Here is a 27,624-nt window from a genome sequence, read left to right on the forward strand (position 1 = left end):
AAAAAAAAAAAAAAAATGCTAGGAGTGTGAGTGTTGTGGGTTTATTGGTGACATTTTTAATCCTGTTTTTGCTTTGCTTTAAATTCTAATAATATTTTAATTTCAAATATTAATTACATTTAATAGAAATGATGATTTTGCACTTAAAAATGTCCCGAATAATACACCTCAGCTTTTCCGAAAGAACCACTGATACTAGAGTTTGATATCCAGGGAAAGTGGCAGAAAAAGAGGCTAGAGCGTGTAATGTGCTATTTTCCACCAACTTCATGTTAGATTTCTCAGCAGCAAAGAGAACATTTATTACTTCACATTATTACTTCACATTTCTTGTGAAGTCCAAGTGGTGTGGACTTTACAGTAGATAGCTGTGGGTAGAAATATAAACATTGGAGGAAAAGTCCAGGCTAGAGAGAGAGATTTGAGTATTTTCATAGTTTAAGTCCTTTAGCATATAAAGTTATAGGAAATAAAACTTAAAGCAAAAATCAACATTTAAGTGGTAGAAGGGAGAAGACAAACCAGGTTAAGGAGACAGAAAAAAGATTGGTCACGGAGGTAGGAGGAGACTCATATGCCAAAGGCAGAAAAGCATTGAAAAAGAAGCAACTTGGGGACTTCCTTCATGGTCCAGTGACTAAGACTCCACACTCTCAATGCAGGGGGCCAGAGTTCAATCCCTGGTCAGGGAACTAGAACCCACATGGTGCAACTAAAGATCCCGTGTGCTAAAACTAAGACCTGGTGAAGCCAAATTAATATTATTTTTTAAAAGAATCACCTTGGACAACAATGTCCATATGAGATGATGTGATAGTCCCAGGTCATATGATTCTCCCAAAAAGACTTCTATTTTTTTCCCATTCCCTCCAGTGATCATCAGACTTTCTTCTCCATACCAACCCCTAAGCTATGATGTTTGGACAGTGTATACAGTCATTCATTTGCACAGAAATTCATTCACTCAACACATATTTATTGCACACATTCTATGTGTTAAGACTGGGATAGAGAGGTGAAAAGATAGACATGATACTCCCAGGGGATATCTACAACAAACACACACACATAAAATAATAAGATAATTTCAGATCATGATATATGTCATGAAGGAAATAAAATACAATGGTGTGATGAACTGATTGGAGCTTTAGAGAAGTTATTTAGGGAAGACCACTCTGAGATTGTGACATTTAAGATCTAAGGAATGGGGAGGAAGGAGCTATATGAAGATCTCTGAGCAGAATATTCCGAGCAGAGGGACAAGCAAGTGTAAATGTCTCAAGGTGGGAATAAATGTGGTTTGTTCAAGGGTCAGAAAGAAGGCCAGTATGGTTGGAGTGTAGTGAGCAAGGAGAAGCCTGACATCATATGAAATCATAGAGGTTGGAAAGAGTCATATTATATAGGGCCTTATAGACCACAGTCAGGAACTTGAATTGTATTCTGAGTATGAATGGAGCATTTAAACAAGGGAGCAATGTGCTCTGGATCATATTTGTTAGAGGACCCTGTATCTTGTTTGGAGCATGTTTGAGGTGGGAGGGAGAAACAGAGAAGACAGTTGTGAGACCATTGAAGTTTTCCAGGTGAGAGACGATAGTGGCTTTGACTAAGGAAGTGAGAGTGGAAACAGAAGGATGACTCTGAGAGAAGAGATGATAGGATTTATTGATGGAATAGATTTGGGGTATAAGGGAAATTGAAAAGTCAGAAAGTAGATATGGAAAGAAAATATTAGATTTTTTCAAGAAGTCTATAAACTAGTAGAAAGGACTGTTTTTTAAAGAGAGGATCACTTAGTCCTTAACCATGTGATTTAAATGTAAAGTGTTTTAAGAGTAGAGAGGCCAAGAACATAAAGTCCAATGTGGGCCAGAGTAGTCAGTGAGAACTTTCTGGAAGAGATGAAGCATGAATTGAGTCTTGGAGAATGAGTGAACTCTTATAGATATTTATGGGGAAAGGGTTGGGCAGGTCTATTCCAGAAAAGTAAAAATAACATGAGTGAAAATTCCAAGATAAGAATTAAATATGTGAGAGGGGCAATCAGGCACAGATTTAGTTAAAGCACTGATTGAGTTTGGGACAGAGTGGTAAGTGGGATTGCATCAATAGTTTGCAGCTAGCTCATAGAGGCCTTTAAAAGCTAGGAGGAATTTGTAGTGGTGGTATAGGCAGTCAGCAATAAAGGAAGTAATACTGGGGAAAATGTAAAAAAGTTAGTTTCTTCTGATCAATAGTCTATGAGCCTATGTGTCCTTGACATAGAAATCTGGATCTTGAGATTAGATCCAGGCAGCTCTACAATTCAGACATTTAAGGCTGATATCCAAACATTTCATTGTAAAAAAAACCTAGGGAAAGCCATTCCAAAGCTCTCTGATGTAAGAATTCTTGTGATCAAGAAATTCATATATATATATATATATATATATATATATATATATATATATACACACATTTATTTCTTTGAGACTTGGTAGGAAGGGAGAAAATTGGTCAATTTCTTCCTTCAAATAATAATTACAGCTTTATTTACTTACTTACAGTTTCACTTATTGAACATTTACTCTATAATGTGCCAAGCAATATCTACATATTATTGTGTTTAATTCTAAAACAATCCTATTAAGTAAAACACGCCACACTTTACCATGAGGAAACTGAAACATACAGAGGCTTAAAATTTTCCTGAAGGTTATATAGATAATAAGTGTCAGATAGGGTGACTGACCATCCCGGTTTGCTCAGAAGTGAGGAGTTTCCAGGGATGTGGGACTTTCAGTGCTAAAACTAGAGAAGCTCTTGGTAAACAGGGAGGCGCTGGTCATCCTAGTGGCAGGTTTAGTTTTAAACCCAGACAATGTAGCTTTGGCACCAGAGCTCTTAAACTCTGTGCTCATTTCTCTCAATAAACTTGTAATAATCTTTTTTTTTTTTTTTTTTTTTTAAAACACAATGTTTTTTTTTTTTTTTTTTTTTTTGGTTGGGGTGGGGGTTTTTTTTTTGTGTTTGGCTGAAATTGTCAAAATAATACCTACACATAAGGATTGATGGTTTTGTCATATCCATAATACTTATTTTTTTTTTTTTTTTAATAATACACAATGTATTTATTTATTTATTTATTTATGGCTGTGTTGGGTCTTCATTTCTGTGCATGGGCTTTCTCTAGTTGTGGCAAGTGGGGGTCACTCTTCATCGCGGTGCGCAGGCCTCTCACTATCGCGGCCTCTGTTGTTGCGGAGCACAGGCTCCCGACGCGCAGGCTCAGTAATTGTGGCTCACGGGCCCAGTTGCTCCATGGCATGTGGGATCTTCCCAGACCAGGGCTCGAACCTGTGTCGTCTGCATTGGCAGGCAGATTCTCAACCACTGCGCCACCAGGGAAGCCCTGTAATAATCTTTTATCTAATGCATGGAAAAACCTTATCTAAAACTACCCACTCTCTGCAATATGCCTAGAGAGAAGTAGGAACTCCCTCAGACACTATACAGGGGTATTTTGATTCAGGTTTTTCTCTCTGTTCCTACCTCAGGGACATTTGAAATTTACTGCCAGGCAGGCAGCCATAGAGAAGCAGGGATGAGGGCAATCTATAATGTCTCCCAGTGTCCTGGCCACCAAGCCAACTCTCGTCAACATTACCAAGCTGCAAGGATCTACTACATCATAGCCGAAGAGATGGAGTGGGACTATTGCCCTGACAGGAGCTGGGAACTAGAATGGCACAACCAGTCTGAGAAGGACAGGTAAGGCTTCAGAAAAGAAGTGATCACACTTTCAAAGACTCTGGACCATTTTACTGAAATGGAGGAGGATACTGAAATTCTGAGCTTAGGAGGCACTTATCTAAAGTCAGCTAATAAGATACCAACAAATCTAGAGGAAGGACTAGAACACAGGTAAGCTGGTACTCAGTGCTTTGTCTATGTTGTTATACTGTAGAGCTGAAGTAAAACCTTGCCCACATCCTCATGCTCTCAGTCTAGGCATCCTTTCCTCTGGTTAGGCAGAAGCACTGATATTGGGACTTAAATTTTATAGGGAATTTACTCAAGGGACTGAATGTCCCCAAGCTCAGATGTCCCTTGACAAAATGTCATTAAGATAGATGTTAAGCTGTATAGAAGAAAAAAGCCCAAAATAGAGTGGCTTAAATATGTTAGAATTTTATTTCTTGCTTAAGTACAAATATGAGCAGTTCGGGGCCAATAAGTTAACTAGTCACCCATAACACTTGCTTTCATCTCTGGAACTAAGACATCTCTTCCAGTTGTAGTCACTCCCAGCTATCAAGAAATGGAAACTAAATCCATGGCAAGCAGCATTGTCTGTGAGGCAATGACCTGAAGTTGTAATACATTACTTTCTCTGAAACCCCATTATCCTGAACTTATTCATATGGCCATACCTAGCTGCAAGAAAGTCCAGGAAGTGTAATCTCTGGTTAGGCAGCCATGTGCTCAGCTAAAACCTAGGTGATTCTATTACTAAAAAGGAAGGAGCAGAGAATGGAAATTATGGTACAGTTTAGCAATTTCAACTACAGTTTATTTTTGGTGTTCTCACTACCCTTTGCCAATCTTTCTGTTGGTTTTTGAAGGTTGAAGCCTTCTTGCTAACTTGTACTGCAAGCTAGAAAAAAATAATTCCCTTTTCTGGACTCTGGCTTACTCATATTTAAAGTGATGTGGTATAGTTGAAAGAACTTGACCAGCCTTTAATCCAAGCCCTGTCTCCCTTTCTGGCTGATAGTATCAATGAAGATAAGCTCTGTCACCTCTAGATCACTGGATTCCACCTCTAGGACATACATACCTCATCAGCGTATTGGGACGATCAAATGATAAAATGAATAATAAAGTTCTCTGTAAACAGGAAAACATCCCATAATGAGAAATCTATAAGATTTCATTTTCTTCCTACCTCTCCCTACCCCTTATCCACCAGCAACAGAAGCAGTTATTATTCTCCATTTTCCTACCACCTGTACCTTGTTCTTTGTCAGACTAATTCCATCTAATACATCATTAAGGCTGGAACTAGAGTTCACGGCTCTGATTCTTACCAGATTAATTTTACTATAAATTCACAACTGGATGATGGAAAACAAGGAAATATAAATAAATATTGAAATATGCCATCTTTAACTGCAGATGTTCATCCAAATTGTGTAATCTGATATTAGAAGGAATAGGCCTCACCTTCTTATACCTGTGACATGAGGTTGGGTCTGACATAGCTTTCCCATACTTGAAAATGAGGGGTTAAGGGCAAGGTGCTGATGCCACTCTTTGGATTCCTCTAGTTATGGTCACATCTTCCTGAGCAACAAAGACGGACTCCTGGGTTCCAGATACAAGAAAGCTGTATTCAGGGAATACACTGATGGTACATTCAGTGTCCGACGGCCAAGGACTGGATCAGAGGAGCACTTGGGAATCTTAGGTAAGGGAATTCCACTTCCCTCCTAGTGTCTAGAAACCTGTGATGCTCTTAGGGAGGTCATGTCATATCAGGAAGGCCTCTCCATTCCCCATTATCAGTTTTCCTTATAGTGGAACTATGGTCATATTTTATAAATCATCCATGAAAATAAACAATCATATGGGGGTAATTCATGAATTCTGCTGCAACCTAAACCAGGTATTTCCAGGCCTCTATATCTAGGGATCTGTAAGGGTGATGATTTTTTTTTTCAATGCTAAAAGCAAGGGAACTTAGGAACATCGAAGAGTAGGAAACTAGTATTCCTAGTTTCCTACAGGGAAACTAGTATTACACTTACACCCTTGCAATTATTGCTACAGGGAAACTAGTATTACACTTACACCCTTGCAATTATTGCTGTAGTTTTTTCACTTTCATAGGAGCCAATGAGTTTCATCATTCTTATCTTCACACAGAAGGGACCCACTGGTCCTTGAAGGGAACCCAGCAATTCTGTACTCTGTGTCAAACTCTCACTCCTTACCAACAATGATTCCACAGAGACCTGAATATCTAGAAACTTGGGCTATTATACAAAGAGAGTTGGGGTGGGAAAAGTAGGGATAATTGGAGGCATAATCTTGTTGAAGTACCTTTATCCTGTGGGTAGCAGTATCAACTCAAGGACTTCTGAATTTAAAAATGGAGTCAGTCATGATTTTCAGTTTTGGGACCCTTTCTCCGGGCAAGCTCCTAATTCTAGGGAGCTCCTATGTATATCCCTTTTTTAATGTCTTTAATGTCCCTGTTCCACTATTCTACTAATGAGACTTTTTCTTCTTTTGTGTATACTAGGTCCACTTATCAGAGGAGAGGTTGGTGATATTCTAACTGTGGTGTTCAAGAACAATGCCAGCCGGCCCTACTCTGTGCATGCCCATGGAGTTCTAGAATCTAGCACCGGCTGGCCACTGGCAGCTGAGCCTGGTGAGTGGGAACACTTAGTGAAGGAACACGTGAAGCATCTCTGTTTCAGCCCTCTGGCTTGTTCCTTTAAAAAATATATATATATGCCCTCAGCGAACAGAAACAGGAATATTAACCAGAACTAAGCCCCAGTCTGAATTTGTCCCTATGAAACACTCATTTTTTCAATCTCAGAACAGACTGCTCACCTTAGGTATTTTGTGTGTGTGTGTGTGTGTGTGTGTGTGTGTGTGTGTGTGTGTGGCTTAAAACAATACAAATTTATTATCTTCTGGTTCTGTAGGTTAGAGGTCTGACATGGGTCTTCCTGGACTAGAATCAAGGTTTTGGCAGGGCCTGTGTTCTTTTCTAGAGGATCTAGGGGAGAATCCATTTCCTTGTCCTTTCCAGCTTCTAGAGGCCACCCACATTCCTTGGCTCACACCCGATTCCTCCAGCTTCAAAGCCAGCAGCAGTGGGTTGAATCTTTTTCACATTGTGTCACTATAACACTGATTTTCTGCCGGCTTTTTCCATTTAAAATATTTGTGGCAAAACAAACATAAAATTTGCTATCATAACCATTTTAAGTGTACAGATCAGTGGCATTAAGTACATTCACATTGTTGTGCAGCCATCACTGTCATCCAGCCATAGAACTGTTTTCATCTTGCAAAACTGAAACTCTATACCCATTAAAGAGTAACTTGCCATTCCCCCTTCCCCAGCCCCTGGCAACCAACATTCTACTTTTTGTCTCTATGGATTTGACCTAAGTAACTCATGTAAGTAACATCATACAGTACTGGACCATTTCTGACTAGATAACTTCACTTGGCATAATGTTCTCATGGGTCATCCATGTTGTATTGTGTGACAGGGTTTCCTTCCTTTATAAGGCTGAATAATATTACACTATATGTATATATATATATATATATATATATATATATATATATATATATATACACAAAACGATTTTTAAGGTATGTAAATTTTATTTTATTTTATTTATTTTATTCTTTTTTTAACATCTTTATTGGAGTATAATTACTTTACAATGGTGTGTTAGTTTCTGCTTTAAAACAAAGTGAATCAGTTATACATATACATATGTTCCCATATCTCTTCCTCTTGCATCTCGCTCCCTCCCACACTCCCTATCCCACCCCTCTAGGTGGTCACAAACCACCGAGCTGATCTCTCTGGGCTATACAGCTGCTTCCCACTAGCTATCTATTTTACGTTTGGTAGTGTATATATGTCCATGCCACGGTCTCACGTTGTCACAGATTACCCTCCCCCTCCCTATAACCTCAAGTACATGCTGTAGTAGGTCTGTGTCTTTATTCCCTTCTTACCCATAGGTACTTCATGGCCTTTTTATTTATTTATTTATTTCTTATATTGCATATATATGTGTTAGCATATGGTATTCGTTTTTCTCTTTCTTTTTTTTTTTTGCGGTACGTGGGCCTCTCACTGTTGTGGCCTCTCCTGTTGCGGAGCACAGGCTCCCGACGCGCAGGCTCAGCAGCCATGGCTCACGGGCCCAGCCGCTCCACGGCATGTGGGATCCTCCCAGACCGGGGCACAAACCCGTGTCCCCTGCATCGGCAGGCGGACTCTCAACCACTGTGCCACCAGGGAAGCCCCCCGTTTTTCTCTTTCTAACTTACTTCACTCTGTATGACAGACTGGAGGTCCATCCACCTCACTACAAAAAGCTCAATTTCATTTCTTTTTATGGCTGAGTAATATTTCATTGTATATATGTGCCACAACTTCTTTATCCATTCACCTGATGATGGACACTTAGGTTGCTTCCATGTCCTGGCTATTGTAAATAGAGCTGCAATGAACATTTTGGTACATGGCTCTTTTTGAATTACGGTTTTCTCAGGGTATATGCCCAGTAGTGGGATTGCTGGGTCGTATGGTAATTCTATTTTTAGTTTATTATTTTTTTTACATCTTTATTGGAGTATAATTGCTTTACAATGGTGTGTTAGTTTCTGCTTTATAATAAAGTGAATCAGTTATACATATACATATGTTCCCATATCTCTTCCCTCTTGCATCTCCCTCCCTCCCACCCTCCCTATCCCACCCCTCCATGCGGTAACAAAGCACCAACCTGATCTCCCTGTGCTATGCGGCTCCTTCCCACTAGCTACCTACCTTACGTTTGATAGTGTATATATGTCCATGTCTCTCTCTCGCTTTGTCACAGCTTACACATCCCCCTCCCTATATCCTCAAGTCCATTCTCTAGTAGGTCTGTGTCTTTATACCTGTCTTACCCCTAGGTTCTTCATGACATTTTTTTTCTTAAATTCCATATATATGTGTTAGTATACAGTATTTGTCTTTCTCTTTCTGACTTACTTCACTCTGTATGACAGACTCTAGGTCTATCCACCTCATTACAAATAACTCAATTTTGTTTCTTTTCATGGCTGAGTAATATTCCATTGTATATATGTGCCACATCTTCTTTATCCATTCATCTGATGATGGACACTTAGGTTGTTTCCATCTCTGGGCTATTGTAAATAGAGCTGCAATGAACATTTTGGTACATGACTCTTTACAAATTCTGGTTTTCTCAGGGTATATGCCCAGTAGTGAGATTGCTGGGTCATATGGTAGTTCTATTTGTAGATTTTTAAGGAACCTCCATACTGTTCTCCAATTACATTCCCTGCCACAGTGCAAGAGTGTTCCCATTTCCCAAAACCTTTTCCAGAATTAATTGTTTCGAGATTTTTTGATGATGGCCATTTTGACCGGTGTGAGATGATATCTCATTGTAGTTTTGAGTTGCATTTCTCTAATGATTAAAGATGGTGAGCATTCTTTCATGTGTTTGTGGGCAATCTGTATATCTTCTTTGGAGAAATGTCTATTTAGGTCTTTTTCCCATTTGTGCATTGGGTTGTTTGTATTATTGATATTGAGCTGCATGAGCAGCTTGTACATTTTAGAGATGAATCCTTTGTCAGGGGCTTCATTTGCAAATATTTATCCCATTCTGAGGGTTGACTTTTGGTCTTGTTTTTGGTCTCCTTTGCTGTGCAAAAGTTTTAAGCTGCATTAGGTCTCATATGTTTATATTTGTTTTTATTTTATTTTCTCTAGGAGGTGAGTCAAAAAGGATCTTGCTGTGGTTTATGTCATAGAGTGTTCTGCCTATGATTTCCTAAAAGTTTATGATAGTGCCTGGTCTTACATTTAGGTCTTTAATCCATTTTGAGTATATTTTTGTTTAAGGTGTTAGGGAGTGTTCTAATTTCATACTTTTATATGTACCTGTCCAGTTTTCTCAGCTGTCTTTTCTCCACTATATATTCTTGCATCCTTTATCAAAGATAAGGAGGCTATATGTGCGTGGGTTTATCTCTGGGCTTTCTATCCTGTTCCATTGATCTATATTTCTGTTTTTGTGCCAGTACCATTCTGTCTTGATGAATGTAGCTTTGTAGTATAGTCTGAAGACAGGGAGGCTGATTCCTCCAGCTCCATTTTTCTTTCTCAAGATTGCTTTGATATTCAGGTTCTTTGTGTTCCCATATAAATTGTGAAGTTTTTTGTTTTAGTTCTGTGAAAAATGCCAGTGATAGTTTGATAGGGATTTAAATCTGTAGATTGCTTTGGGTAGTAGAGTCATTTCCACAATATTGATTCTTCTAATCCAAGAACATGGTATATCTCTCCATCTGTTTGTATCATCTTTAATTTCTTTCTTCAGTGTGTTATAATTTTCTGTGTACAGGTCTTTTGTCTCCTTAAGTAGGTTTATTCCTAGATATTTTTTTCTTGTTGTTGCAATGGTAAATGGGATTGATTTCTTAATTTCACTTTCAGATTTTTCATCATTAGTGTATAGGAATGCAAGAGATTTCTGTGCATTAATTTTGTATCCTTCTACTTTACCCAATTCATTGATTAGCTCTAGTAGTTTTCTGCTAGCATCTTTAGGATTCTCTATGTATACTACCATGTGATATTCGAACAGTGACAGCTTTACTACTTCTTTTCTAATTTGGATTCCTTTTTATTTCTTTTTCTCCTCTGAGAGCTGGGGCTAAAACTTCCAAAACTATGTTGAATAATAGTGGTGAGAGTGGGCAACCTTGTCTTGTTCCTGAACTTAGTGAAAATGGTTTCAATTTTTCACCATTGCAGACGAAGTTGGCTGTGGGTTTGTCATATATGGCCTTTATTAGGTTGAAGAAAATTTCCCTGCTTTCCCTGAGGAAAGCAGAGCTTTTATCACAAACGGGGGGGGGTTGAATTTTGTCAAAAGCTTTCGCTGCATCTATTGAGATGGTCATATGTTTTTTCTCCTCTTTTTGTTAATATGGTGTATCACATTGATCGATTTGTGTATATTGAGGAATCCTTGCATTCCTGGAATAAACCTCACTTGACCATGCTGTATGATCCTTTTAATGTGCTTTTGGATTCTGTTTGCTAGTATTTTGTTGAGGATTTTTGCATCCATGTTCATCAGTGATATTGGCCTGTAGTTTTCTTTCTTTGTGACATCTTTGTCTGGTTTTGGTATCAGGGTGATGGTGGTCTCGTAGAATGTGTTTGGGAGTGTTCCTCCCTCTGCTATATTTTGGAAGAGTTTGAGAAGGATAGGTGTTAGCTCTTTTCTAAATGTTTGATAGAATTCGCCTGTGAAGCCATCTGGTCCTCGGCTTTTGTTTGTTGGAAGATTTTTAAAAACAGTTTCAATATCAGTGCTTGTGATTGGTCTGTTATATTTTCTATTTCTTCCTGGTTCAATCTCGGCAGGTTGTGCATTTCTATGAATTTATCCATTTCTTCCAGGTTGTCCATTTTATTGGCATAGAGTTGCTAGTAGTAATCTCTCATGATCCTTTGTATTTCTGCAGTGTCAGTTGTTCCTTCTCCTTTTTCATTTCTAATTCTATTGATTTGTGTCTTCTCCCTTTTTTTCTTGATGCATCTGGCTCATGGTTTATCAATTTTGTTTATCTTCTCAAAGAACAAGCTGTTAGTTTTATTGATCTTTGATATCGTTTCCTTCATTTCTTTTTCATTTATTTCTGATCTGATCTTTATGATTTCTTTCCTTCTGCTAACTTTGGGGTTTTTTGTTCTTCTTTCTCTAATTGCTTTGGGTGCAAGGTTAGGTTGTTTATTTGAGATGTTTCCTGTTTCTTAAGGTAGGACTGTATTGCTATAATCTTCACTCTTAGAACTGCTTTGGCTGCCTCCCTTATGTTTTGGCTTATCGTGTCTCCATTGTCATTTGCTTCTAGGTATTTTTTGATTGCCTCTTTGATTTATTCAGGGATCACTTGGTTCTGAAGTAGTGTATTGTTTCGCCTCCATGTGTTTGTATTTTTTACAGATCTTTTCCTGTAACTGATATCTAGTCTCATAGGATTGTGGTCGGAAAAGATACTTGATATAATTTAAATTTTCTTAAATTTACCAAGGCTTGATTTGTGACCCAGGATATGATCTATCCTGGAGAATTTTCCATGAACACTTGAGAAAAATATGTATTCTGTTGTTTTTGGATAGAATGTACTGTAAATATCAATTAAGTCCATCTACTTTAATATATCATTTAAAGCTTGTGTTTCTTTATTTATTTTCATTTTGGATGATCTGTCCATTGGTGAAAGTGGTGTGTTAAAGTCCCCTACTATGATTATGCTAATGTATTTTATGGCTGTTACTCTTTGCCTTATGTATTGAGGTGCTCCTGTGTTGGGTGCATAAATATTTACAATTGTTATATCTTCTTCTTGGATCAATCCCTTAATCATTATGTAGTGTCCTTCTTTATCTCTTGTAATAGTCTTTTTTTAAAGTCTATATTTTCTGATATGAGAATTGCTACTCCAGCTTTCTTTTGATTTCCATTTGCATGGAATGTCATTTTCCATCCCCTCACTTTCTGTCTCTATGTGTCCCTAGGTCTGAAGTGGGTCTCTTGTAGACAGCATATATGTGGGTCTTGTTTTTGTATCCTTTCACCCAGTCTCTGTCTTTTGGTGTGAGTATTTAATCCATTTACCTTTCAGGTAATTATTGAAATATATGTTCCTATTCCCATTTTATAATTGTTTTGGGTTTGTTATTGTAGGTTTCTCCATTCTTTTGTGTTTCTTTCCTAGAGAAGTTCCTTTAGCATTTGTTGTAAAGCTGATTTTTTGGTGCTGAACTCTCTCAGCTTTTGCTTGTCTGTAACTGTTTTAATTTTCCATCAAATCTGAATGAGATCCTTGCTGGGTAGAGTATTCTTGGTTGTAGGTTTTTCTCCTTCATCACTTTCAGTATGTCTTGCCACTGCCTTCTGGCTTGCAGAGTTTCTGCTGAAAGATCAGCTGTTACCCTTATGGAGATTCCCTTGTGTGTTATTTGTTGTTTTTCCTTTGCTGCTTTTAATATGTTTTCTTTGTATTTAATTTTTGATAATTTGCTTAGTATGTGTCTTGCCGTGTTTCTCCTTGGATTTATCCTCTATGGGACTCACTGTGCTTCCTGCACTTGATTAACTGTTTCCTTTTCCATATTAGGGAAGTTTTCAACTATAATCTCTTCAAATATTTTCTCAGTCCCTTTCTTTTTCTCTTCTTCTTCTGGCAACCTTATAATTTGAATGTTGGTGCATGTAAAGTTGTCCTAGTGGTCTTTGAGACTGTCCTCAGTTCTCTACTGTTTTTTTCCTTTATTCTCCTCTGCAGTAATTATTTCCACTATTTTATCTTCCAGGTCACTTATCTGTTCTTTTGCCTCATTTATTCTGCTATTGATCCCTTTAAGAGTATTTTTAATTTCATTTATTCTGTTGTTCATCGTTGCTTGTTTCCTCTTTAGCTCTTCTAGGTCCTTGTTAAATGTTTCTTGCATTTTGTCCTTTCTATTTCCAAGATTTTGGATCATGCTTACTATCATTTTTCTGAATTCTTTTTCAGGTAGACTGCCTATTTCCTCTTCATTTGTTAGGTCTGGTGGGTTTTTACCTTACTCCTTCATCTGCTGTGTGTTTTTCTGTCCTCTCATTTTGCTTATCCCACTGTGTTTGGGGTCTCCTGTTTTCAATCTGCTGGTTCATAGTTCCCATTGCTTTTGGTGTCTGTCCCCAGTGGCTAAAGTTGGTTCAATGTGTTGTGTAGACTCCCTATTGGAGGGGACTAGTGCCTGTGTTCTGTTGGTTGAGAACACATGGGCAGGTCCACGTCTGGTGGTGTATTTTCTGGTGTCTGTGGCCTTATTATGATTTTAGGCAGCCTCTCTGCTAATGGGTGGGTTTGTGTTCCTGTCTTTCTAGTTGTTTTGCATAGGGTAACCAGCATTGTAGTTTGCTGGTCGTTGAGTGAAGCTGCGTCTTGGTGTTGAGATGGAGATCTCTGGGAGATTTTCGCTATTTGATATTATGTGGAGCTGGGAGGTCTCTTGTGGACCAGTGTCCTAAAGTTGGCTCTCCCACCTCAGAGGCACAGCACTGACTCCTGGCTGGAGCACCGTGATCCTTTCATCCACACGGCTCAGAAGAAAAGGGAGAAAAAATAGAAAGAAAGAAAGAAAGAGGATAAAATAGAATAAAATACAATAAAGTTATTAAAATAAAAAAATAATTATTAATAAAATTTTCTAAAAAATTAAAAAATGAATAAATAAAATGGATGGACAGAACCCTCAGACAAATGGTGAAAGCCAAGTTTTGCAGACAAAATCTCACAGAGAAGCATACACGTACATCCTTACAAAAAGAGGAAAAGGGGAAAAAAATAATATATCTTGCTCTCAAAGTCCATCTCCTCAATTTGGGATGATTCGTTGTCTAATCAGGTTTTCCACAGTTGCAGGGTACATCACGTTGATTGTGGAGATTTATTCTGCCACTCCTGAGGCTGCTGGGATAAATTTCTCTTTCTCTTCTTTTTTCGTACAGCTCTCGGGGTTCAGCTTTGGATTTGGCCCTGCCTCTCCATGTAGGTCACCTGAGGGCGTCTGTTCTTCCCTCAGACAGGAAGGGGTTAAAGAAGCAGCTGATTCGTGGGCTCTGGCTCACTGAGGCCGGTGGGAGGGAGGGGTATGGATGCAGGGTAAGCCTGGGGCAACAGGGGCTGGCATGACGTTGCAACAGCCTGAGGTGCACCGTGTGTTCTCCTGGGGAAGTTGTCCCTGGGTCACGGGACCCTGGCAGTAGCGGACTGCACAGGCTCCCAGGAGGGGTGGTGTGGATAGTGACCTGTGCTCGCTCACAGGCTTCTTGGTGGTGACAGCAGTAGCCTTAGTATCTCCTCTCCGTCTCTGTGGTCCTCACTTTTAGCTGCGGATCACGCCCGTCTCTGGAGCTCCTTTAAGCAGTGCTCTTAATCCCCTCTCCTCACGCACCAGGAAACAAAGAGGGAAGAAAAAGTCTCTTGCCTCTTCAGCAGGTCCAGAATTTTCCTGGCCTCCCTCCTGGCTAGCTGTGGTGCACTAACCTCTTCAGGCTGTGTCCACGCCGCCAACCCTCGTCCTCTCACTGTGATCCGACCAAAGCCCGAGCCTCAGCTCCCAGCCCCCACCTGCCCCAGCGCGTGAGCAGACAAGCCTCTCGGGCTGGTGAGTGCTGGTTGGCACCAATCCTCTGTGCAGGAGTCTTTCTGCTTTGCCCTCTGCACCGCTGTTGCTGCGCTCTCCTCCATGGATCTGAAGCTTGCCCCCTCCGCCACCCACAGTCTCTGGCAATGAAGGGGCTTCCTAGTGTGTGGAAACCTTTCCTCCTTCACAGTTCCCTCCCACTGGTGCAGGTACCATCCCTATTCTTTTGTCTCTGTTTTTTCTTTTTTCTTTTGTCTTACCCAGGTACGTGGGGAGTTTCTTGCATTTTTGGAAGTCTGAAGTCTTTTGCCAGCATTCAGTGGGTGTTCTATTGGAGCAGTTCCACTTGTAGATGTTTTTCTGATGTATCTGTGGGGAGAAAAGTGATCTCCGCGTCTTACTCTTCCATCATATTCCACCACCTTAGGTCTTTTGTTTAATCAAAGACATACTCAACACTTGCCACACATGGAGCCTTATACTGTTGTTAGCCCTGAATACAGATTGAGCTTCTAACCCTCTCTAGATCTGAAGTTGAACTTGGCTATAGTCTGAGCTCCTAATCATGACTAGAGAGTGGCCTGTCCCAGACCACAAACTGATCCTTAAACCCAGCCATAGATAAAGTTCTTGTCCTCTTAGTACAGACTAAATCCTAACTTCAGTCATATACTAAACTTCTAATACTAAATGTAGGGTTACCATAATCTTGACCACATTATCTTCCATGCATTCATTCATTGAATAAACACTTACTGGAGCCTTACTGGGTGCAGGAGAAATTTTAGAAATTATAGAAAGAGTGGGTAATAGTACTTTTTCATACCCTAAAAAAAAAACTTGGGCTATTAGGATAGATAAGTAAACTGGTAATTATAATCCCATGTTTTAACTGTTAAATAGGGGCTTTAAAAATGTTCCATGGAAGTGTAGAACAGGGTGCCTAATCTGAAGTTTGGATGATCAAGGATTGTTTCCCAGAGTAGGTGATAGCTGAGATCTAAATCAGTAGTTCTCAAACTTTAGCATGCATCAGAATCACCTGGAAAGTCTGTTAAATCATAGATTTCCGGGAATACCCCCAGATCCTCTGATTCAGTAGGTCTGGGATAGGGTTCAAGAATTTTCTTATTCAAACAAGTTCCTAGGTGATTCTGATGTTGCTGGATCAGGAACTACACCTTAAGAACCACTAATCTAAAAAAATGAGAAGTAAGTATACAGGTAAATTGGTAAATTGATAGTGTGGAAGAAAAGAAGAAATTTCACGTTGTGGAATGGGTTCTATAAAGATCAAGTAAGTAGAATCAACAGGATTTGATTAATTGGATATGGAAGGTGAGAAGGAGAAGGATTCTTGAATGACAGCCAGATATTTGGAGGAAAATAGTGGAATGATTCCCACATTTTTGGCCTGGACAACCAGATATATGGTAATGTCATTCACCAATATAAGGAACATGGGCAGAAACTGATTTGGGATGGTGAAGAATGGATGATGGTGAGTTCACATTGGAATTTCTTGAATTTGTGATGTCTGTAAGACAACGAAATAGAGATATCTAATAGACGTAAAGGTCCAAAGCTCAAAAGAAATGTAGGATCTGAGGGAATAGATGTGAAAGACATCAACATTTAAGTAGTAATTGAAGGCAAAGAAATAAGCACAGTCACCCTGGAAGAGTATATTCATTGGGACAGTAGGAATCCTAGAATGATACCCTGAGGAAAACCAACTGTTAAGGGAGGTACTAATTGAAAGGTAAGCGTGAGAAAAAGTGAGCAAGATGTTAGAAGAAAAACCAGGATAAGATTGTATCGAAAATGTTTAAAAGATCATTTCAAAAATGAAGAGGTCAACAGTTTCAGCTTCCTCAGAGAGATTAAATAAGATAACATAAAATTTCCCATTGGATATAACAACAGAGGAATGGCTGGTGCTTTTCATAAATTGGTGGGAAAAGAAGCCAGATTATAATGGAATAAAGAGTAATTGGGAGATTTGGGAGTGGAAATAGTGAGTGTGGATTGATTTTAAGACTTAAGAAGAGCAATTTCAGGTGATGAGGTGGTCTGGGGTTTGACCAGGGGCTAAAGTAAGGTGGAAGTGAAAGTTACTGGAATTGAGATCAAGGGACTGAAAGGCTAGAATGTTAGATGAGTCATACATATAGACTTCAAAGTTACCCAGAAGAGTGGTAGAGATTGGGGTGGAAAGGAAGATGGTGATCCAGGTACTAAAATCATCAATAAATGAGTAGAAGGAGAAAGGAGATACATTGGAAGCAGGGAAAGCTTTTAGAAGGTTGTTGTACATACAAGTGATGATAATGACTTTAACAAAAGTGGTAGGAAAGAGGATTGTGAGAATTAGTTGGATTTGAGGGATGTCAATGGATAATCAATAGGACATGATGATTATACAGGTGTTAGGGGATAAGAGAGAGTTAAGGATTACAAACTGATTTTTTGGATTAAGCACCTAGATGGTGGTACCACTCACAAAAGAAGATAAAAAAGCACAAAGTATGGGGTGTTTTTGTTTGTTGGTTTGTTTGTTTATTTAGAGGGGTAAGATATTAAGTTTATTTATTTATTTATTTATTTATTATTATTATTATTTTTGTGGTACGTGGACCTCTCACTGTTGTGGCCTCTCCTGTTGTGGAGCACAGGCTCTGGACGCACAGGCTCAGTGGCCATGGCTCATGGGCCCAGCCACTCCACGGCATGTGGGATCTTCCTGGACTGGGGCATGAACCCATGTCCCCTGCATTGGCAGGTGGACCCTCAACCACTGTGTCACCAGAGAAGCCCATTAAGTTTTTTTGATTGTCTTGACTATAAGGTACCTGTAAGTCATCCAGGTGGAAAATAGAGCGCTGAAAAGAATAGGAGGTTGGGCTTCCCTGGTGGTGCAGTGGTTGAGAGTCCACCTGCCAATGCAGGGGATGCGGGTTTGTGCCCTGGTCTGGGAAGATCCCACATGCCACGGAGCGGCTGGGCCCGTGAGGCATGGCCACTGAGTCTGCGCGTCAGGAGCTTGTGCTCCACAGTGGGAGAGGCCACAACAGTGAGAGGCCCACATACCGAAAAAAAAAAAAAATAGGAGGCTGTACTCAATTTGAGTATGGGTTTGTAATTTGGAAGTAATATCTGTAAAAATGTGGAGCTTTAACAGTCACCAGTAACTACAATAAATGATAGTTGAAATCATGGTCATATGTGAGATCACCTAGTGAGATAGTGTGTAAAGTGACAATAACATTGAGCTGAGAATGGAACTTTACAAAATACCATTATTTAATAGGAGGTGATTTACCTTAAATAATTTATAGATTTGAAGCAGTTCTAATCAAAATCACAATTGGACATTTTTATACTTAAATGAAATGATTGTATATAAAGTTCATTTGGAATAATAAGAAATGCCTGGACAAGAAGATCCAAGAAGTATTTTAAAAGATGAATGAGATGAATGGACCTAGAGAATATAATACATAGTGAAGTCAGTCATACAGAGAAAGACAAATACTATATGATAACACTTATATGTGGAAATTAAAAAATAATACAATAATATAAAATGAGTCTATATACAAAGCAGAACCAGACTCACAGACATAGAAAACAAACTTATGGTTACCAAAGGGGAGAGGAAAGGAGGAAGGGACAAATTAGGAGTATAGAATTAACAGATACAAACTACTATACATAAAATAGATAAACAACAAAGATATACTGCATAACACAGGGATTTATATTTAATATCTGTGATAACCTATAATGGAATATAATCAGAAAAAACCTGAATCATTATGCTGTACACCTGAAACTAACACAATATTGTAAATCAACTACTCTTTACTAAAAAATATTAATGAGAGAAGACTAGCACAACCCAATATTACAGCATATTATAAAGGTACAATAATTAAAGCAGCATGGTACTGTTAAAAAATAATTAATAGGACAAAAAAAAATCCCTGAAACAGTCTCAAAGTTCTATCTTTGTCAACAGCTGTGGGAATACAACTATTCCAATACTAGCCCACATTTCTTCTTTCTACCTCCCTCATTAGGTCTCCTCACTAAGAAATGTTATTAACCTGATTAGACAGAACCCAGGATATTTGTTGGAGAATGCCTTACTAGTGGGCAGGGTTACTGTTTCTCTCATCTCAGCACTCTCTATTTCACTCTTCCATGTGGTAAGTTGATCTGTACCTGCAAATGGGTAAACTGGTTATATGAGTTAAGACTCATATAACTGGTTTTCTGTGTTATGCCTGCACTGCAGATCGAGCTATCTTAGTTTCAAGGGGCTAGAATGAGGAAGCTTTGTTTAGGACTTTAAGTCAAAGTTTTTCAAAAGCCTCAAGGAGAGGAGTAATTAATAAAAGTCAGACATTCTTGTGGTCCTGTATTAATATCATCACAAGTGCATAGAAATCTTGCCTCTTGCCTCTAATGCTGAGTGTATATAAAAGTTTAATATTAGAAAAATCTAGCATTTCAGTGGCAGAAAGGAAAAATTGATCAATACAGTCAGCCCTCCATATCCACTGGTTCAACCAACTACATCCATGGATTCAACCAACTACAGACTGAAAATATAGTTGACCCTTGAACAACATGGATTTGAACTGCACAGGTCCTCTTATATACAGATTTTTTCAATAAATATGTACTAAAGTACTACCCAATCTGTGGTTGGTTGAATCCACAGATGAGGAACCACGAATATGGAGAGCCAACCATAAAGTTATATGTGGATTTTCATTTTTTATATAATTTTTAAAACATATTTATTTGGTTGCACCAGGTCTTTGTTGCAGCAGATGGGCTCCTTGGTTGTGGATTGCGGGCTCCTTAGTTGTGGCAAGCATACTCTTATTTGCAGCATGCATGTGGGATCTAGTTCTTTGACGAGGGATCAAACCTGGGCCCCCTGCATTGGGAGCACGGAGTCTTAACCATTTCACCACCAGGGAAGTCCTTATATGTGGATTTCCAGTTGTGTGGAAGGTTGGCATCCTTAACCCTGTGTTGTTCATGAGTCAACTGTACTCAGAAAAAAATTCCAGAAAGTTTCAAAAACCAAAACATTAATTTGCCATGGGCCAGGAACTATTTACATAGCATTTACATTGTATTTATAACTATTTACATAGTATTTACATTTTATTAGATATTAAAAGTAATCTAGAGATGATTTAATGTATATGAGAGGATGTGTGTAGATTATATGCAAATACTGTACCATTTATATAAGAGACTTAAGCATGGATTTTTGTATCTATGGTGTTTCCTGGAACAAATCCCCCATGGATACCGAGAGAGGACTATATGGCTTTAGGACAAGTTGTCTCTTGCCAAAAACAAAATTAGATCTCTGTTTATTACCATATGCTAAAATAAATTACAAACAGATTAAAGGTAAAATAACTTAAAATAAAAAAATTAAAAGAAAATATAAGTGAAAATTTATCTGAATTCTGGGTGGAGATAGATTTTTCTAAGTTTGAGACCCTAAAAAGATGTTTAACACATAAGATATTGTTACTACATGTAGGATACTTATATTTTTAAAGAGTAGCAAAAGAAAAATGAGTATATAGACAGGAAATTTATGAAGGAAGAAATACAAATGTCTAATGAAAAAAAATTGGGGGGTCACTAATAAATATTGCAGTGCAAATTGGTTAGTAAAACCAATGTGACCTCTGCCTTCATAAATTTTACAGTCTAGGGGAGAAAGCAGGTAATAAGTGAGAAACCAATAGATACATACATATTTACAAAATTAGGTAAGTTCTATGAAGGAAGCAGAAGATAATGTGACAGGGTGGAGGGAGAGGTGTATAAATCTTCCTGAGGCAGTGACATTTAATTTGAGACCTGATGGATATAAGGAGCTAGGGAGACAACTATGAGAAGAGTATTTGAGGAAGGGGAGAAAATTCCAAGAAAAAGGAACAGCAAGGGTAAGGACCCTGAAGCAAGAGTGTATTCGTTCTGATCAAGAAGAGCAAGACTGCTAGTATTCTGGAATTGAGTAGGCCACAGGGAGAAGGGTAGGTGAAAAGGTCAGAAATTTAAAAGTGGAAGAAGAGCAGGAAGCAGATTATGTTGGGTCTTACAGGCCATAATAGGAACTTTGAGTGGGTTGGGAGGCCATTGGAAGATTTTAAGCAGAGGAGCGACATGATCTGACTTACATTTTAACAGGATCAATCCGATTGCTGTGTTGATGAGAGATTATAAGTAGGCAAGGGAGGAATTAGGGAGATGATCTAGGAAGCAATGCAGTAATTCTGTTTAGAGATGATGAGATGACAGTAGCTTGGAAGTGATGAGCAGTGGTCATATTTAGGATGGGTTTTTAAGGTAGATCCAATGAGATATTTTGATGGTCTAGATGTGAGATGGGAGGGGGAAATAAGAAAAAGATGGTTTCAAGGTTTTTGGTCTGGACCAATGGAAATAGTTGTCATTCAATGAAATGGAGAAGTTTGAAATAAAGTTTAAGATGTGGAAATATCAAGTAGGTATTTGGCTACACGTGTAGCCAAATTAGAGAAGAGGTGTGAACTCAAGATAGAAATTTAAGAGTCATCAGCATGTAGATGATATTTAAAGATATAATATGCATGAGATCACTTAGGGAGTGAGTTAGACAGTAAAGAGTGACTGAGATAATTAGATTAATCCAGGTATGAAATGATGGCAGCTCAGGCCAGCCAAATACAGTGAAAGGAGTAAGAAGTGTTCTGATTCTGGGGTTTCTAGATAGATTGGGGTTTCTAGGTAGATTTTTCTTTTTGATTTTCAAGAGTTTCTGTATTTTAGTTATTAGTCCCTTGTCTGTTTTATACATTGCAGGTATCTTTCCCCAATTTGTCATTCATCTGTTCATTTTGTTCATGGTGTTGTTTGTTGAACAGAACATCATTTGTAATCAAATTTTGGCCTCATGATTTGTGCTTTTTAAGTTTTGTTTATAAAGTCCTTTCCACCTCTGGTCACAAGGATATTGGGCTGTATTATCTTCTATTTATAATTTTGTCACATTCAGATCTTTAATAATGCCAGAATCTACCTTTCTATGTGCCATTAGCTAGGGATCCATTTAATTTTTGTCTCCATATAGTGAGCAAGTTTTCTCAATACCATGTCTTAAACAATTCAGCTCTTCCCCATTTTACTTGTTTTTGCCACCTTTATAGTTTACTTTCTTTTTTTATGAATTTTTATTGGAGTATGATTGCTTTACAACGTTGTGTTAGCCTCCACTGCACAACAAAATGAATCAGCCATACACATACAGATATCCCCTCCCTTTTAGCCTTCCCTCCCATTTAGGTTACTACAGTGCATTAGATAGAGTTCCCTGTGCTATATTGTATGTTCCCATCAGTTGTCTTTTTTATACATAATATCAATAATGTATATGTGTCAGTCCCAGTCTCCCAATTCCTCCCACCCCACCCCTTTCCCCCTTGGTATCCATACATTTGTTCTCTATGTCTGTGTCTCTATTTCTGCTTTGCAAATAAGATCATCTATACCATTTTTCTAGATTCCACATATATGCAAGCATATATCACATATTATTATATGATATTTGCTTTCCTCTTTCTGACTTACTTCACTCTGTATGGCACTTTCTAGGTCCATCCACGTCTCTACAAATGACCCAATTTCATTCCTTTCTATGGCTGAGTAATATTCCATTGTATATAGGTACCACATCTTCTTTATCCATTCCTCTGTTGATGGACATTCAGTGTTTACTTTCTATAAATAAATAGATCTGACTCCAAGTTTTTATTCTACTGTATTTGTATGTTATTACATTATTGCAAAAATATCATACTATTTTTATTATTATAAGTTTGAAATTTGTCTTAATATTTGGAGGATAGGCCTCCTTTGTTCAGGATTGACTGAAGTGTGTGTTACTTTTTCATATAAATTTTAGAGTAAGTTTATCAAGTTCAACAACAAAATCCAACTATGATTTTGATTTGTATTGTGTTGAATTTATAGATTATTTTAGAGAAAATTGGTATTTTTATATTATTCACTTGTTGGAATAACTTTCCATTTATTCAGATAGTCTTCTCTGTGAAGACACATAACACTTTTTTCATAGTGTTATGAAAATTTCCCCATTAAGGTTTTACATATGCCTAATTAATTTAATCTGTGGATGTTTTATTGCTTTTGTTGCTAATTTTAAATTATATTTCTAATTGATTATTGCTAATGTAGTTAAATGCTATTGATTTTTATAATTTAATCTTTTATCTGGTAGGCTTCCTGAATTTCCTTATTAATTCTGTAGTTTGTTGATTCTGCAAAAAACAAGTATTTTATCCTTCTACTTATTTCCTTCTTGACATATGTGTTTGCCAGGATCTCTAATATTAGTGGTAGTGGTGGTAACCCTTAGCTTTTTCCTAATCTCAAGGGGGATACAACTAAATTTTCTCACACTTTGCTATGGATCTTTTTTGGAGGAAGATGATAAATTTATTTAAATTTTAGTCAATGTAAATGACTAAAACCTTTAATAGAAGGATCATTTTAAAACCACTTTGAAGCCTACCTCTGTAAAGTGATTTTTCCAAGATGGTTATACCAGACATGCCCTAATCCCCAAACCATATTAAATGGTATAGGTTCTGATAAGCTTAGAATTTGTACACCTCCCCCTCTTCCCCAAATAAATTTAAAGGTTTTATAATACATACTCCCACATGGCATACAAATTTTCCTGTATTCAATAAATTTCTTCTTAGTAGAGAGGAAAAACCTAACCCAATTATGAGACCAATCACACCACTGTTGAAAAACTGTACTTACTACTTCAGAATACTGGCATGAACAACTTGTATTTTAACCTAAAATCTTTATTGAATCCTAGTTTATTGTCTGTATTATAAGTTAGAGTGTTGGTTAACTTGTGGTGAAATGAGGATTATGCAAGTAATAATGCAGCATAATATTTTACTACTATAAAAACAAGTATCATGTAGTTAGAGTTGTAACTGTACACCCACCTTAAAAATGTTTTCCCACATATCTATGTAAAATATGTAATTTAAAAATACTTATACCATAATATATAAATAGTTGTTATAAATACACATAGCACATTCTATAGACACCATATATATTTTTTTAAGAGACTGTATTTTATACATGGAAAACTTACACCCTTGGAAAATCTTATATTCTAATAATGTTGTTAAACATCTAGATTAAATAATAAATTGTATTTCAGAAGCATGCTATATTACATGTATATCAATTCTATTACCTTAAGTGCTCACCAACAAATCATTAATATACAGAGACATTCATCACAAGAATCAAGAACTATCATCTATCTCTTCCACATATTAACAGTTGGTCAACTCCAAATCAACAATGCTCACATACTTATGTCTGTAAACAACTATCTTAAGTGAAAGATGGGCTGAGTTAAGTACAGCTACAACATATTATAAACAATTCATTACAAAAATATCACAGGTTAAAACTGGAACACTTTACAAAGTTGATCACAAGACATCATAAAAACTGTCTTCAGTAAAACTCTGTAACAGATTGGTCAACTGGATATATCAGGATATGATAGAGACTTCTTATTGAAGATGCACACAAGTTAGGATTTTGAGAAAAAAACAACCATCAGGTCTGCTTCACCAGCCTCCTGAAAGGCACCCATCACTGCATTACAGAACCTCAAGTCTGTTTTTAAGCCCCAGACAACAGATTTCCCAGAGACACTGTTCATCTACGGTAATGACAACAGCAATCTTGGATTTGCATATGAGGCTTCTTTTTTATTGAAGTATAATTGCCATTTGACATTATATTCATTTCAGATGTACAATATAATAATTCAATAATTGTATACATTATGAAATGATCACCGTAATAAGTGTAGTTAACATCTGTCACCATGCATAGTTACAATTTTTTTTCTTGTGATGAGAACTTTGAACGTCTACTCTCATAACAACTTTCAAATATGCAATACAGGATTATAAACTATAGTCACCATGTTTTACATTGCATCCCCATGACATTTATTTTACAACTGGAAGTTTGTACCTTTTGACTGCCTTTACCCATTTTGCCCAACTCCTAACCCATGCCTCTGGCAACCACCAATCTGCTCTCTGTATCTATGACCTTGGGTTTTTTGTTGTTTATTTTTTGTTTGTTTGTTTTTTTCTAATTTAAGATATAAGTGAGAACATATGGTATTGGACTTTTTCTGACTTATTTCACTTAGCATAATGCCCTAAAGGTCCATTCATTTGTCACAAATGGAAGGATTTTATTTTTTTATGGCTGAATAGAATTCCATTTTGTGTGTGTGTGTGTGTGTGTGTTTACACACACACGTATATATCACATCAATTTTATCCACTGAAGGGCACTCAGGTTGTTCCCATGTCTTGGATATTGTAAATAATGCTGAAATAAACATGGGAGTGCATATATCTTTTTGAATTAGGGGTTTTGTTTTCTCTGGATAAACACCCAGAAGTGGAATTTCTTGATCATATGGTAGTTCTATTTTTAATTTTTTGAAGAACTGCCATACTATTTTCCATAGTGGCTGCACCAATTTACATTTCCATCAACAATGCACAAGGGTTCCCTTTTTCCCACATCCTTGCCAACACTTATTTCTTGCCTTTTTGATAATAGCCATTCTAATGGATATGAGTTGCTATCATGGTTTTGATTTGCATTTCCCTAATAATTAATGATGTTGAGCATCTTTTCATGTACCTGTTGGCCATTTTGATGTCTTCTTTGGAAAAATGACTATTCAGATCCTCTACCCATTTTTTAATCAGGTTGTTCATTTTTCTGAATGTTGAGTTGTATGAGTTCTTTGTATATGTTGTATATTAACCCCTTATTGGATATACTGTCTGCAAATATATTCTACTCAGTAGGTGGCCTTTTCGTTTCTTTGAAAAAATGTTTTTTTTATTCAAAAGCTTTTTAGTTTTATGTAGTCCCATTTGCTTATTTTTTTGTTGTTGCTTTTGCCTGACGAAACAGATCCAAAAAATGTTGTTAAGGCCAACATCAAAGAGTGTAGTACCTATGTTTTCTTCTAGGATTTTTATGGTTTCAGGTCTTACATTTGAGTCTATATCCATTTTGAGTTTATTTTAGTATATGGTGTGAAAAATAGTTTAGTTAGATTCTTTTACACGTAGCTGTCCAATTCTCCCACCACAATTTATTGAAGAGGCTGTCTTCACCATTGCATATTCTTGTCTCCTTTGTTGTAGATCAATTGCCCATATAAGTGTGGATTTATTTCTGGGCTGTCTATTCTATTTCATTGATCTATGTGTTTGTTTTCATGCCAGTACCATAATGTTTTGATTACTGTAGTTGTGTAATATAATTTGAAACCAGGGAGCATGATGCCTCCAGCTTTGTTTTTCTTTCTTAAGATTGCTTTGGCTATTCAGATTCTTTTGTGGTTCTGAACAAATTTTAGAATTGTTCTATTTCTGTGAAAAATGCCATTGAAATTTTGATAGCAATTGCATTAAATCTGCATATTGCTTTGGGTAGTATGAACATTATAACAATATTAATTCTTCCCAATCTGTGAATATCGTTCCATTTATTTGTGTATTCTTCAATTTCTTTCCTCACTGTCTTATAGTTTTTACTTTTCAGGTCTTTCACCTCCTTGGTTAATTTTATTCCTAAGTATTTTATTCTTATTGATGGAATTATAACTGGGAATTATTTTATTCATTTTTCTTTCTGACAGTTTGTTATTAGTGTATGGAAACACAACTGATTTCTGTATGTTGATTTTGTGTCCTGCAACTTTGCTGAGTTTGTTTATTAGTTTTAAAATTTTTTGGTGGAGTCTTTAGAGTATTCTATATATAAGATCATTTCATCCTCAAATAGTGGCCGTTTTACTTTTTCCTTTCTAATTTGAGTACCTTTTATTGTTTCTTCTTGCCTAATTGCCCTGGGTAGGGCTTCCAATGCTATGTTGAATAAAAATTGTGAGAGTGGGCATCCTTGTTTTGTTCCTGATCATAAAGGAAAAACTTTCAGCTTTTCATCATTGAATATGATGTTATATGTGGGCTTGTCATATACAACCTTTATTATGTTGACTTATATTCCATCTCTTCCAGTTTGTTGAGATTTTTTTTATCAGGAATGGATGTTGAATTTTGCAAACACTTTCTCTACATTTGTTGAGATGATTATATGATTTTTATCTTTCATTGTGTTAATGTGGTGTATAATTATGTTGATTGATTTGTGGATACTGAACCATTCTTGCATCCCTGGAATAAATTTCACTTTATCATGGTGTATGATCCTTTTAATGTATTGTTGATGTTGGTTTGCTAATATTTTGTTGAGGATTTTTGCATCTATGTTCATGATAAACCTATGTTTATCATGTACTTATTGCCATTTTGATAATTATTTTCTGGCTGTTTTGTAGTTCCTCTGTTTCTTCTTCTCATGCTCACTTTTGTGGTTTGGTGACTTTCTTTAGTGATATGCTTGGATTCCTTTCTCATTATCTTTTGTGTATTTACTATAGGTCT

General features: G+C 37.2%; 1 protein-coding gene across 1 annotated transcript in view; it reads left to right on the forward strand.

The window, feature by feature from the left end:
- The window catches only part of LOC103074782 (hephaestin-like), a 108,474-nt gene that overhangs the window by 59,804 nt on the left and 21,046 nt on the right, over window positions 1-27,624 (forward strand). Inside the window, 3 exon segments of the mRNA XM_007455352.1 lie at window positions 3,543-3,756; window positions 5,316-5,455; window positions 6,293-6,424. Of these exon segments, the coding sequence (XP_007455414.1) occupies window positions 3,543-3,756; window positions 5,316-5,455; window positions 6,293-6,424 (486 nt within the window).

This window comes from Lipotes vexillifer, unplaced genomic scaffold, assembly GCF_000442215.2.
Source record: "Lipotes vexillifer unplaced genomic scaffold, Lipotes_vexillifer_v1.1 scaffold1249, whole genome shotgun sequence".
NCBI lineage: Eukaryota > Metazoa > Chordata > Mammalia > Artiodactyla > Lipotidae > Lipotes > Lipotes vexillifer.